The 15,809-nt window shown below is 38.6% G+C and overlaps 1 protein-coding gene across 4 annotated transcripts in view; it reads right to left on the reverse strand.

The window, feature by feature from the left end:
• Positions 1-15,809, reverse strand: part of GRIA3 (glutamate ionotropic receptor AMPA type subunit 3) — a 231,320-nt gene that overhangs the window by 23,588 nt on the left and 191,923 nt on the right. For 3 of the 4 annotated variants that reach the window (XR_011849648.1, XM_072123433.1, XM_072123432.1), the window contains exon 11: positions 5,100-5,473. The exons of the other annotated variant lie outside the window; for it this stretch is intronic. Coding sequence is in view for 2 of the 3 variants with exons in the window: in XM_072123433.1 (XP_071979534.1) it covers positions 5,100-5,473 (374 nt within the window). In the remaining variant the exon portion in view is untranslated. The remainder of the gene's footprint in view (positions 1-5,099; positions 5,474-15,809) is intronic. 4 annotated transcript variants of the gene reach the window in all.

A 15,809-nucleotide genomic window follows, 5' to 3' on the forward strand; every position in this document is an offset into this window, starting at 1 on the left:
TTGTAAAAGTTATAGATTTTTGAAGGTGGTGAGTGAAAAAATTAAAAAAGGCCAAGTCGTTAAGGGGTTAAGATGCAGATAATATTGACAATGAAAGTATGATTTGTCCAGGAGGCTTCTTTGGTGCATGTTGCTCTCCGACCCAGAATGCACTGCTACGTGATTGCCGTCAATCCCAACTCCTGTCCACTGCACAGAGAAGACAAGCGGATGATGTAGAAATGGTTAAGCTAAATTTTTTTGTAATAGCAACCAGGGATATAATAATATTTAATTGTAAGGTGGCGCAATTTAAATCTAAGGGGTAATCCTAGGTACTAGGTTTTATTTGGTATCTTCTTATATCTGAAATTTACAAGTAGTTGCTGGATTTCCTACCCTAGGCTTATACTCAAGTCAATAAGTTTTCCCAGTATTTTTGATGTACTATTAGGTACGTCGGCTTATATTTGGTTTGGCTTATACAGTCACTCTTTTTTTTATTGGTCTAAATAATGTAGGGTGGTAAAAAGAAAACAAAGCAAAATAAATACATAAAATAAATCTGCATACCTTGAAAGAGGATGACAAAAGGAAGCAGAAAAATAAAGTGAATGTTAACAAAATGAAGAATGTATGCAGTGATATGAAAAAAGGAAAACATACAAATGATTCATAAAATGCAATACTCTACAGATTTCTGGCCTTGCACTGATTCAGTGTTTGTCGTAAACTGAAGCTACACTCTTTGTATGAGAGGTTGTCCCATAAAACAATTACTATCATGTTGTATTAGATCACTTAAGTATCATAAAGAGGGAAACCCTGTATAGACCTTCCTTTAGGGCTGCAATATCATCTGGCAAATTAGGTTTTAAGCTGGAATTCCTTGGAATCTCACCCTTGTAGCCAAATTCTAAGAGGGGTTTTCTTCTTAACTTCCTTTAAGCAGCTATGCAGAAAATTCTGGACACCTCCCTGGTTCTCTGTCTCCTAAATATCTGACCCAGAAGCATTTCATTCCTAATCAATTACAATGAACTAACCAGTCATATTATCTAATGATGCACTAGCTGTTGGGAGGGAGAGACCCCTGAAACAGAGCAGGAATATCATTTTGATACACTGGATTCAAGCTGCTGAACTGAGGTGATTCATCTTTCTTGGTTGATACAGCTCATAAACTCCATCAAGTGACTTAGGGACTGGAACTCCTAAGTACAGCAGCCTAAATCCAGCCTTGGTCACATGATCTAACGATGCAATCATTTTTGAAAGTGAAGACCATGTGAGCTGGAGTTGACGTGTTAATGTAATTAAACGGAAAGGCAACTCTTCTATATCCTAAAGAAAGCTCAGTTATACAGAAGGTAGAGCACTGGGGAGTGTAAAAAAACTATTAGATTCTTAAATGAAGACAACTTGGCAGAATTTGGGTAAAATTGTTAATTCTAAACAAAATTTAACCCCTTGCAGCTTCTCATATGATAAACATTTTGTAGCTAAGATTGGTTAGTTATGTAAAAATGCTTATTTTCCTTTAAACACCAAATTCACCAAATGAGACAAAAAACTTTACGATGCCGAGAAAGCAAACTGGAAATAATGGAGAGATTTGAAGCTTTCCATGTGATGTCACAAAGCTTATTTGCCGGTCTTTCCAACTGGGCAAAAACATGCACAACAGCAGATTAAATACCAGTTTTGTGCAATAGCAACAGAAAAAGAAAAAGCACCAAACGGAAAAAAAACATGTGAAAAGGGGTAAAAGAAGGAAAATATCAATCCTGGGGTATTCTACTAAAATATTATCCATATGTAACAGATTACTTGGGAGAAAAATGAAGGTCTCGGAGGTTGAACCTACTTCTATCAGACATATATGACATATAGGCTATATCTTTGGATAGCCTATAAAGGTTTCAAATATTATAAAGAATATTATAAAGAATTACATATACTGGGAAAAGATAGCATCATAAAGAAGTAAAAATGGTTGACTTCTACTAAGGATCCACTACTAGTTTTAGCAAGGAAAATTATTACATGCAAAAAAAACTTGAACATAATTTTTGTTGAGATGGTATACATAACAACTACAACCAAGAACAAATCACTATGAAAGAAATTGGTTTTTCATATCCTTTACTGAAAAATATCATATAATCCAAAAATTCTTTTACTTCTTTCTATTTTTCAATTTTTTATAACAATCCACAGTCCATTTTAAGTCATACACTTTAGGAAGTACATTGTACTGCATTCAGTCGGTAAATTACCTTCTTAAAGGGTTTTTCCCACAAACAAAACTAGCTAGCTGATCAGTGGGGGTCTCGGTGCTGAAAACAAGATCACGAAAACTAGGGGTCAATGGGGTCCCACATGACTCCATTGGACACCTTGTTGCTCCGTCAGACTACTGGAGCAGGCGGCCATGCATAATCGTTCTGTTCCATTAATCTCTATGGAGCTGCTGGAAATTGCCGAATGCAAAAAAACGATGAACCCCTTGTTTTCGGGATCTGTGGGGGTCCCAGCACTAACTTTTGTTTGTGCGGAAACCCCTTTATTCACTCTTTCTGGAAAGTATCGCAGTCTTCCAATAGTTAGGTATATCGACTCCTAGTGACTAACAGGCAGAGACATTACACTAGACCAGAGGACTATAGCATGAGCTGTGTCCTGTGACGTTTCGGGAGTACGCCTCCTTCCGCAGACCCAATATACCTAACTATTGGAGAACTACAACACTTTCCTGAGAGAATGGATTAAGAAGGTAATTTACCGACTAAATGCAGTACAATGTACTTCCTAAAGTCTACGACTCAAAATGGACTGTGGATTCTTATAAAAAATTGAAAAATAGAAAGAAGTAAAATAATTTTTGTATTATGATGTTTTTCACTAAAGTATATGAAAAACCAATTTCTCGCATGGTGATTTGTTCTTGGTTTTGTGCTGACAGTTTCAGAGGTGGGGAACTCTGAATCTATTCAATGCCTATATAATTACACTTTCACATATACCCAAGATTTTGATTGTAATTATACATTACAACTACTTTAGCCAATAAGAAAGCATCCTGTCCTTGCTGTATAAAGACATACTCCTCTATTCTCTGTTTATAAAATGCCAAAACAGCTGATATGTAGAGTGTGTTAAGTATTGGATCCCCCTGTAGGGTTGGTCATCAATATTTAAGCAAAAAGGGTAGCATATAGAACTGTATATCCTTTTATCATAACTATTTATCTCGGATTACAAAAAAAGACAACTATCTTCCAGAAACAGTTCCACAGTTGTCCATATTGATTCGTCTCGTGTTACCAATTACCATACAGGCACTAAGAGCGGTTGACCGGGCCACCTGCTCCTGAGGGCTCATGGCGGTCCACATAGCTCAGCAAGTTAATGACCAGGATTTACTATTAGTGAGTCACTAACGTGCAGAGTGCACCAGATTAATGCAAACTGCTTGCACATGTATCTATGAAGTGTTTGTGTCAGTATTGTGTGGCAGTTGCACTATGTCCGCTGTGCCACAAAATTCTTCACCTAAATGGGTGTTCTGGTGTTGATTCGGACCAAGCACCACAATTGTTATTGTGACTTGACAGAATTGTGTTGCACACTCAATGCTAAAAGTGCACCAAAAAATGTCAGTCCACACTTCCAGACCACTGCAGGGTGCTGGTTCAATAATCTGGCACATTATTGGGGCTTTGGGGCTCATTTACTAATTGTCCGAATTGCGCACTTTCGTCGGGTTTCCCAACGATTTCCGATTTGCCCTGAATTGCCCCGGGTTTTTGGCGCACGCAATTGAATTTTGGTGCATCGGCGCCGGCTTTCACACGACAGAAATCAGGGGGGCGTGGAATATGGAAAAACCGCAGAATTTAAAAAATAATTTGTGTCGCAAGATCAGCACTTACATGCACCGGGTAGAAGCAGGCGAACTCCGGCCGGCGGGCGCAGCAGCGACACCTGGTGGATATCGGGCGCACGGACCTTAGTGAATTCCGGCAGACACGAATCCTCGTTGGATTGCGCCGCTGGATGGCGACTAAACTGGGTAAGTAAATGTGCCCCATTGTGTCTGACCAGATCAGACAGGAGGCTTCACTGGACGGAAATGAGCATATATAACACTCTGCACTTCTATAATGAATGCCAGAATCACATACGGAAAACACTTTTTGCGGGATTGCTTCTTTAAAGAGTTCTGATAACTTTTAACAGGATGCTTAAAGATTTGTAGAAAAAAATTCTTGATTGAATAAAATCAAGATCATCAAGAGACATTGAGAATGCAAGAGGAAATTCCCTGATTTATTTTTAATCTTCATTTTTAGTTTACATCTGCAGATGTGCTCAGAGATTTGCATGCAAATGACTTATGAATATGATAAAGAGCATATACATAAATGCTAGAATTGATAGAAAATGAGCTGTTACATTTTTGGAAGCAGTTCCCGTTACATTGTAGCAGAGTTTAAATAGAATCTACTGTACATTGACAATTTGTGTTTAACTTTATGGCCTAGTGAATAAAATTGTAGATTTAATAGCCAGTCATAGCATGCACGATAAACAGCATGACAATAGGAATGGAAAAAGGGCACCAAAAAGAAAAAGGCATGACAACTATGGAAACAGAATGGACGGAATGGAGGGAGAGTGCAATGACATGCATGAACTGAAGACGAAGGTAGTTAAACTGCTGTGACATGTGTCTTCAGAGCAATCAGCTGCTACTTTTGCATAGCAACATATGTTATATGCACCAAGCAGATGACCGTAAAATGAGATATGCAGCAAAAACACGGTAGAACTCCAAGCATTGCTAAAACATAAAGACCCTATGCATTTTACAGTCTCAACATGGTGAATATAAGTTTTAATGGACATGTATAAAGGGTACTGTGGTCTATACCCATTATACATGATAGATGGTGGCAAGCAGTGAGATTTATGATGAAGCTTAGCATTAAGTGGTATGTAAAGCATGAACAAAAATTTGGAATTAGAAAAATGATTGCTAAATAAACATATATACACCATGACATCTCTATATGACCATAAAATGCAAGAAGGTGATGGAGTGATATGAAACAAACCTTGGAGAAATATCGCATCCTTGCTGCATAAAGGCACCCAGGGAAAACCATAGGCTGTTAAATATTCCAAACTCATTTGGAGGGTCGGGAGGGTTCTGAGGGTCACGGGCTTCATCTGTGTCCTCCAAGTGCCATTCATAAGGGCTGAATCTGCTGACTAGGAAAAGAACTACACTGACTCCAATGTAGGCGAAAACTATACACATCCAGATTTCATAGGCCAAGGGATCCAGGAAGGAAAATACTCCTGGTTTTGATTTTTGAGGCTTCTTAATCATGATGGAGATGCCCAGGCTCATAAATGGTTTTGAAAAATCAATCACTTCTTCTCGTACCAGAGTAATGGTGAGAGGGGCGACTGCTATATCTGCTCTCTGAAAATAAAGAAAATATTTCAATAAGTGCAAATTAAGCATATTTTTAAATCAAAGTCTTCCATCAATCCCCATGAAACGTGTGCCTTTGAATTACATATAAAACACCCGAGTAGCTTAGCATCATACTATACCAATCCATCTAAAGAAGATGTTAAAACAGCCACAACTTCACAATCTACGCCAGAGGAGCTGTAATTCCAACCTATGTAGTATTAAGGCCAGAAATTGCAACATTTTCCCCTCTTAAGCCCCTCATGCCAAGTGGGCATGCAGGCGTATAGAGAAGGATGTGTGCTGTAATTCCCCCAAGAAATATACATTATGAATTGACAATTCAATGAATGTGAATGTCCTTCCATGAAATGTATTCATAATTTTTAGGAAGAATAGAGGTACTGTACAACCCAGTGTTGTAAAATAATGTTCCAGAATTGTTTGGGCTACAGAAATATTGTGGGGATAATAGATTCTCTTTAAAGGTGTCCTTCCAGACCCAAAATCACAGCACAAAAAAACTATTATGTGCAAGGAACTTTTTCAGCCTTCTTTACAAACCTATGTTATTTCTATCCCATTCCCCATAGATATGTAGATCAGGGTCATGACTGTGTCTGCTGATGCATGGTTTTCTATTTCCTACATTACCCAGGATCATCCCTTGCAGATCACTTTCAAACAGAAAAGTTGTTCATAATAAGCTTAGAAAATGCCCTATACAATTTGACCTTTTTGGTGAGTTAGGAGGTGGTAGACTCCCCTTGAACTGGTTGTTTTTCTCAAACACATTACTGTGAAAATTTAACAATGGGCTTGAGTCAGTAGCATTAATATAACCTATATCTGTGTTCCTCTGTTACATAGCTGGTGCCATCTGCGGACATGTCACTGCTGGACCAACTCCTAGACTTAGCGGTTACCTCCACAGGAATGGCAAATAACTGTCTGACCTCAAGAGTGGCCATTCGTAAAAAGGTTAATAAGGGAGTAGTTGTGATCAAGACATACTGCCATTGAAGTCAAATGAATGATCACAAGACGGGACCCGGTTGTACTAACAATAAGGGGAAATGAATAAGTTATCAGCCCTTGGAGCCAGGAGGTGCTCTGGTGTTACAAGCCTGAGTGTACATAGTTTACATATTTTATAATAGTGTTTTTTTTAGGAAAAAGGCCCTGTTCCAGGATTTAATAAAAACATTATAAGAAAGAAGACATCCAGATGAATAAGTATGTTTAAAGTCTTAAAGTTCTTAAAGATTATTGAGATGTGACACCATATTGTTTTTATTACAAAATCTGATGAAATAATGAAATGAAATAATTAAATGTGGAGCTGAGTTTTTTAAGGACACATCATTGCCAAATGCAATAAGTCTAAATTATTGATCACATTCTGTTTGTATTAAACAACTGCTTCTATAGCAGAGGTATGGTAAAATGTTCCCCCGCTCTGGGCTGGACCCTCCTTGTCTTTCATATTAAGATCATAAATCAAGCATGAATCCATTTAAAATTGCACATGTAGCAAGCGTCTTAAGAAAAGTGCTGGTTTTGTTTCTTTAAAGTGCAGAATTCATTATTATTTGATGGCATTCACACCAGCTAACAATCCATAACTCAGGAAACGTCAAGCATTAAGCTTTTAAGGTAAATCGCTTTGGATGATGTACGGTGGCGAAAAAAAAGAATATAAGCAATTTTTAAACAGGACTCAGGGTCATTATTTAAAAAACATTTCTTTCAGAGGCTAGTGCCAGGACAAATTCACCTAAACACTGTGCAAGATGTTTCACAAGAAGATAGATTGTTCTCCACTGCAGGCGTATGAATTGAATTGTCTCTCAACCACAGCGTCATTCCTGACGAAAAATGTCCTTTATATACTTTTTTGCATTATTTAAGGTAAAATGATGCAGTTTTTGTAGACCTGTATCTATTCTGTAATCAATATAATTGCAGCAAAGCAAAGTAGTTGGGGCACATTTACTAAGTGATGTGCGCTTAGTTTTCGGACTTTGTACATTCTTTTTTGTGCAAACAGCCTACACAGGTATTTAAGAAGTGTCTGCACCACAAATGTGTCGCCTTTTGTAGTGCAGCTGTACTAGTCATCATGAGACACAAATTAGGGGGTGTTCTGGTGCTCAGTCGGACCGTGCGCCAGATTTAACATGCAAAGTCAAATGCGCACTCTGTCACAACAGTGCAGGGAGCGACAGATTCATGTAGAACATGTGCCAGAAATCCAGAATTGCACAACACTCAGGGGCGTCGTTAGGTCAAAAGATCCGGGGCACGAGCCCCGAATCTTTTGACTGGTGCCCCGAATGTTGTCACCTGGCTCTCTCTACTTTCATCTCTATTTGTATCCTCTGGATGCTTATAGAGATGATTACTGTAGTGGAGCAGGGTGCTGTCAGCATCCTGCTCCACTACAGAGCACATACAGCAGTTCTGTGCTGTAGTGAGAGCTGCAGGAGGTGATGAAGTGAGTTTGTGAGATTATTACAAAGTGTATAGGGGGTTATGAGTGAGTATGTGGGGCACTTGCTGTGTGGGGTTCTATTACTGAATGTAGGTGGCATTGTTACATGTCAGGCCACATTTAGGGATCATTATTAGGTGGGTGGCACAATTTGGGGGCTTTAGTAAGTGTAAGGACCACAAGATAGGGGTGTGGTGGTATACAGAGTGGGGCCATAATTGTGGCTTAATTGTAAAATGTGCGGCTTAGAAAGGTGGGCTTTATAATGTGTTACACTAGGGGCATTACTAGTATTTTTAGGACTTTGTGTGCAGCTGTATTACATTATTTGGTTGAAGAGTTTTAGGGGTAGAAGAATGATAACACTGTTAGGGGACAAAGATTTAGGGACAATAGAAAAGTGTAGAACATAAAATGTGGTAATCTCCATAGGCACAGCGCATGGCTGCATAAAGAGAAATGATGATGGGCGGCTTAATGGAGAACATGAAGAACAACTACTGCTCTGGATATAATAGGTAGCATTTCTACTGTGGTTTCTGTAGCTGTACAGTTGTTTTTAAGTGCAGTTTTTTCAGGTGGAAGCATATGGGGGGGGGGGGGTGTACGAAAGGGGACGCAACTGAGAATTTGGTACGTATGCATTGGGGCCCGTGCCCCAGATCTTTTGTGACCCTAGCAACGCCACTGACAACACTACAAAGACAAACTGCATTTGTTAGTAAATGTGCCCCACTGACTTTAAAAGTAGTTGAAAAGAGCAAAAGAAATTTAATAAAAGGAGCAACACATGTTAATCCATGATTCCAAAATGACCAAGACCACCGAGGTCGCATAATTGGTTGCTGAGATGCGATTTGCCACATCTTGGAAAGCTCCTATCTTGTTTATTTTTAATTATTTATTTTTCATTTTCCTTGCCCATGCCCCTTCCCTAAGCTCTAGGATGCAGTATTCGACAAGAGATGCTCAAAGCAAGTCAGAAAAGTTTGGGATTCGATTCTATGCCTGAAAAATGTCACATTTGTACTACGAACCAACAAATAGATTAGCTTATCTGTAGTTGCAATGTAAATGCTACCTTTAAAAATTATACTTTGAGCATGTGCACTGGATCAATTCATGAGATTGATTCAGTTTTTATTTAATTTTTCACCACTTGCTGTTTTTATTTATTAAAATAAATATATAAAACTATCACATAAAACCCGTCAGGTAAATTAACCCTCAAAACGAAATATATTTCATTGTCCCTCTAAATGCCTGTAAACTTAAGCAATCAGGTCCTAAAGCTGTATTCAAATGATGTGAAAGAGGTCCAATGAATCATTATCATATTCAGCTGTCCAGCTTATTCATGAGTGGGAGGCACAGCCACAACCCCAGTGCTTGACTGACAGCCTGTATAATGTTGTGAGGTATAATGGTGTAATGGCTCCTCCATGTGCTTCCTGGTGCTGTTGGCTAGGCCCCCTGCAGCCTGTGTGTGAGATACTCCTATAGACATGACTGATAGCCTGTATAATGGTGTGAGGTATAATGGTGTAATGGCTCATCCATGTGCTTCCTGGTGCTGGTGCCCCCTGCAGCCTGTGTGTATGGGAGAGATACAACAGCTTCAGGATGCAGGCATGTTATAGCAGTACATGTCAGGTTCATGTGTAGCTGATGTCTGTGTCTCTCACATGTGTATAGGAGAACATAGCATGTCAGCAGATAAAGCACAAGCACTAGCAATGCTATACATTACACACAGACATGAGCAGGGGGAGGAGAGAAGAGAGGTAATGGGGGTGACATTACTTTTTCTCTCCATGTAACCAGGCTCATTTACATAAGAAAGAAAATATGATTTTAGAATGATTAATGTATGAATTGACTAGATAAAGACTGGGATGGAAGCCTTGTGAGCTGCTCCAACATGTAGTGGTGACAGAATTAGTGACAGAATGTAGAACTTAAAGGAGTTGTCCACATTAAGAACATTCTAGCAAATAATTGATACTGTTTGTGTAATGAAAAGTTATACTATTTTCCAATATACTTTCTCTATCAATTCTTCATAGTTTTCTAGATCTCTGCTTGCTGTCATTCTATAAAAGGCTTCTATGATTACTACCATAGTGAAGAATTGATTTACTGATGAGTGAAGAAAGTGTATTGAAAAATTGTATAACTTTTCATTACACAAATAATATCAATTATTTGCTGGAATGTCCTTAAATGGAATGTCCTTAAAGGCCATTTAAGATTTTGCATAGTTAATTAGATCATCAAAGCCAAAGGAATAATTTTTGAATAACCCTTTGAAAACCCAAATATTGAAGAATTGTGTCATCATCACAAATGGGTCAGAGCAGGTTGTACCCGTATATTCTGAAAATGAGGAATAGGGACTGGCGACCAAAAGAAGGCGGAGATGCTAAATGGGTTTTTTAGCTCCCTTTTGGCAGGAATCACTTGCAATTGGATTGAGAACTGGCTGAAGGATCGTATCCTGAGAGTTGTGGTCAATGATTCCTACTCAGAATGGTCACCAGTTATAAGTGGTGTACCCCAGGGTTCTGTGCTTGGCCCACTACATTTCAATATATTTAATAATGATATAGAGGTAGGAATTAATAGCAATGTGTCCATTTGGATGTTCATAGGCTGCAGGGTGACTTGTACAAACTGAATGTTTGGTCATGCACTTAGCAAATGAGCTTCAGCTGCCTCTAAAGCCAGCAAGACGTTATCATGTATCAAAAGTGGTATGGACTCTCGGGATAGGGATGTAATATTACCACTGTACAAGGAATTGGTTCGGCCTCACCTGGAGTATGCTGTCCAGTTCTGGGCACTAGTCCATAAAAAGGATACACTGGAGCTGTAGAGGGTTCCGCGAGGAGCCACAAAAATGATAAGGGGTATGGAGGGTCTCAGTTATGAGAAAAGATTAAAACAACTAGATTTATTTAGTCCGTAAAAGAGACGACTACGAGGGGACATGATTAATTTTTATAAATGATATATATGAATGGTCATACAATAAATATGGTGGAAAGTTATTCCAGATTAAATCAAATCAAAAGACAAGGTGGCAATGTCTCCAACTGAAGAAAAGAAGGTTTACTCACCAGAGGTGAGAACTGTTAATCTGTGAAAAAACCTGCCTCAGGCGCTGGTCACAGCAGTGACAACAGAGAGCTTCAAGAAGGGCCTACATGCCTTTATACATCTAAATAACATTAATGGTTATGTTGTATAGAATTGTTTCCCCTAAATCCCTTCCGCATCCAATCCCTTCCCTTCCTTGGTTGAATTTGATGTGTCTTTTTTCAACCATATAACCTATTATACTATTCTAAATTTCAATATAGTGCATACAAACCATCTAACAAATATTTTTGATGATAGCTGTTGGTTTCTTAAATTTCCTGCACACAGGCGGTACAGTTTCACGGGATGGAAACATCATTCCTGTCGACCATTGATTTAATTGTTATCAATGAATGAGCATAGCATACACCTTTAAAAGTCATGTTTGTCTGCTCGCTCCTCCTCCTTCACATAGCTCACAGCCTGGTGAGCTGAAATCAGTTGGGTGGGAGGAGCTGTACAGGAGCACAAAGGTGGGAGCTAAGATCTGAGGAGTTAGTAACACAGACAAGTCACATGTTGTTTTTTGAAATGCATCGAAACCAAAACCCAGCCACAGTGACTACCCCAGGATTTTGTCAGGGTGCAAGGTAAGTTATAATTAAAATTATATTGTAATGCAAATGCTTAGAAAAGGCAGAGAGGCCATTTTGCATTGCAGGAGTAATAAGCTTCTGCAAACTGTCTTTAGTGAAAATGAGGTCCCTGGTCACAGGTTCCCTTTACTTGTTTATTTTTTTATTTAATTGTTTTTTTTAATTGATTTTAAGTCTTAACAGTACATAAAGCCCCCTTTAAGCCCCCATTCAGCAGTTAAAGGACACCTGTCATCAGGTCTGTGTCACTATTTCTGTCACCTCTACCTGTTGGGGCAGCTCACAAGGATCCCATCCCAGCCTTTATCTAGTCAATTCATATATTAATCATTGTAAAATCCTCTTTTCTTTATTATGTAAATGAGGCTGCTCACATGGAGAAAGGCAGTGATGTCACCCCAGTTACTCCTCCCCTCTCCTCCCCGTGCTCATGTCTGTGTGTAATGTTTAGTAAAGCATTGCTAGTGTCTGTGCTTTACCTGCTGACATGCTGCATCCTCCTATACACAGGTGTGAGACACAGACATCAGCTACCTGACATGTTCTGCTATAACATGGCTGCTTGTAGTTGCTGTATCTCTTCTATACACACACAGGCTGCAGGGGGAGCCAGCACCAGGAAGCACATGGAGGAGCCATTACACCATTATACCTCAAATCATCATACAGGCTGTCAGTCAAGCACAGGGATGACTCATGAATAAGCTGGACAGCTTGAATATCATAATGACTCATTGGAAATCTCACAGGTCATTTGCATACAGCTTTAGGACCTCATTGCTTAAATTTACAGGCATTAAGAGGGACAATGCTTTCTAATGGCAGTTTATGAACATATATTCAGTTTAGGGGGTTAATTTGCCTGACTGGTTCTCTTTAAGAAATTAAGTGCTATTCAGGGGCAAGTTGCCAATGCAGCCAATCACTGGCCTTAGTGGTGAACTCTATACAAATGGCACATGACTAATAAGGTGAGTCAGAGATGTACTGTGTTTACACTACTGAAGTCAGCGATTGGGTTAGATCAACCAAACGACAACAGACAAACAAGACTTTTTGTATGCATCACTGAGACTCCTATCCTGGAACAAAGACAATTAAGGCTTAATTATTTCACACAAAACTGCATTTTAGAAGCTTTGTTAAAGACCAGGACAATCCCCTAAAGTCAGATCCCCAAGCTGAATACAGATGTAAGACAAAAAAAAAAAGTACCTTCTAATAGGCAGGGGCTACGGGAAGCTATACTATAGATCTTAATAAATATTTATAAACATATTAATAGCTATAGTGTATATTTTGAATAAAATATTTTTACAGTTAGGCAAATTTTGTAAACAAAAATAAAGAATTGCTTGACCTTGAAATTCAAACATCTGGAAATGTTAAACCTGTCACCAGGGACCTCTTTTTTACTTAAGACAGGTTGCAAAAGTCCATTACAGTTGCATTGCAAATCTGCCTTTCTGCTTTCTTTAAACATTTGAATTACAATATAATTGTGTGTTATAACTTACCTTGCACCCTGACAGAACCTCTGTGTAGTCCCAGGGGTTAGACTTTGGTTTGGATGCCTTTCAAAAAACAATACGTTACTTGTCTGTGCTGCAGACTGCTCAGCTCTTGGCCCCCATCTTTGTGCTCCTGTAAAGCTCCTCCCTCTTGCTCCTTCACAGAGCTCACAGCCTGGTGAGCTGACATCAGTGGGGGAGGGAGGACCTGTACAGCAGCACAAACATGGGGGCTGAGAAGTCTGCAGCACAGACAAGTCACATGTTTTTTTAAATGCATCCAAACCAAAGCCCAACCCCTGGGACTACATAAAGGATTATGTCAAAGTGCAAGGTAAGTTATAACATACAATTATATTGTAATGCAAATGCTTAGAAAAGCAGAGAGGCAGATTAATGCAGCTGTAATTGGCTCCTGTAACCTGTCTTTAGTGAAAATGAGGTCCCTGTTAACAGGTTCCCTTTAAGCTATATATGTGCCTAAAGAGTAGGGAAGCTGCTTAAAGGAATTGGACCAAACATTCACAACATCTTTATTTATTACAACAAAATTCCTTTCCACCGATTAAATTGTGTCCTGCAGCTCCATTGAATACAATAGGAATGGTCAGAAATTGTATTGTTGGAGATAACTGAGCATGTTGCTTTGCAATTTTGAAACTCTACCATAATATAGAATGGTACCACAGGAAGAATGAGACCACTCCTGATCAGTTTGTTACATTAATAACAATAATATTTGGTACAGCACTTTTAAGTAAGGAAATCTAAACCTAGTGCACTAAATTGTCTAATATTGGCATCTCTACCAGTAAATGATGTAAAATGAAAAAAAATTGTGAAAATTATCTTTAATATCCTCAAGGTACTAGTAATAGAACAGCGGGATGATTCATGGTAAATAGAAATGAGATAACATTACACCCAGCCACATTACAGATGCAGATTTTCCTTCAGAAAAATAAATCAATGCCTTCTTTTGATAAGTCGGAATATGATGCCAGTTCTTTTAACACACAATCCCAGTCAATAATTATTGACTTTTCAACGGATCAATGTCGTCCCATGATAATATGTGACCTCTGAAGGACTAAAAAGGAGATTTCAAGCAAAAATTAATTTACTGTTTAACTAAAAAGTTGTGTTCTCTGTAAGTCAATTTTTGGTCAAGCTGTGATAATACTAAAGATGACACAATTTAGGGAGAAGGAGGAAAATTGAAGAAATGAATTAGTATAATCGTACGGATTCTAACAATACCATCCTTAATATTAAGGCAGTGCATTTATAAGCAAATCCAGCTCTCTCTTCCATAATCTTTCAGGATTTATTCCAAAGAAATCCATTTTCATCCATGTTCTCCTAACACTTATTTCTCAATTATGTTTCAAATTATAATAACTGATAGTGTGACTGTGCTCCTAAGAGTCCACCAGCTCCCAAATCATCCCACAAGTACAAGCAGCTTTGTGAAGGTCGTTTTGCAACCTTTTCAGGCATTTGCTGTTTCCCAATGATCTGTCAGCTTAGAAATACAATTCATCCCTATTCTTTATACAAATATGCTTGGTGTACCAGGATCCATGACGTATCTACTGGTACATCATTTTTATTCTTTCTACAATGCCCAGTGCCACTCATCACCATCCTTTCACATGATACTTGCCAACAATCCATGAAAAAATGTACAAGAAAAATTTTAAATTAAATTTAAAATTAAAATGTTTTGCAAAAAAATGCCCTGTAATCTTCATTTTACATAAGGAAAACTAAAAGCTTAGTTTTTATTTTTGTGGGGTTTTGTTTTGTTAATTGTGAACCTTAATTTATATTATTTTTATATTAAATACAAACCCCCTCTTCACTTGAATAGCCCCTTCTCCACTTGAATAGCATGATAGGAGTGGTAAGATGGCAGCAATAAGGGACATTATTAGAACTTGTGGCAGGAAATAAAAATTATTTCTTCTGGCCTCGGCCATTGGAGGAAGGTCTGGATTGTATATCATAGCTGATTTAACCTGGAGATGGCACAGGCTTGGAAACGTAGCCGGTGTCATGACCTTACCATAAGTGTTAGGTTACCGGCACACAAAAGTTGTATTGGCTCTGTGCTAACCATTGTTTTAACCATTAGTACAAACCTCCTTGTATTTCAATGGGCTCACACCCACCTGTGGTTTGTATGAGCTGACTGACTGCTGGAGCCACAAATTACAGAGCAGGCTCTATTTCTTTCCGAGCTTTGGTTTTCTATTGTCATCGGCACGTGAGTGGACCTCACACACCGATGACACAGCAAACAATAAAACATGGGTCCGCTGTTTCTTAGTACACACACACATCATTGTTCATGTGCATGTAGCCTTAGAAAGATGACTCCATGACACTGTTGCTAGCACCATAAATGATGTTTGTACAGTGGAGTGTTTCAATGAATTTTTAGGTACGGAGACTGCTAGTACAAAGCATTTGCGTGCTGATAGTATTGAGATTTGCTAATGTAAGAAGCTCTAAATTTCTATTATCACTTACAGAATGTCTGTAACTTTCTATAGTTGATCTCCGGACTGGGCATATTTGATGGATGTAATTACATG

The sequence above is a fragment of the Engystomops pustulosus genome, chromosome 9 (genome assembly GCF_040894005.1).
Source record: "Engystomops pustulosus chromosome 9, aEngPut4.maternal, whole genome shotgun sequence".
NCBI lineage: Eukaryota > Metazoa > Chordata > Amphibia > Anura > Leptodactylidae > Engystomops > Engystomops pustulosus.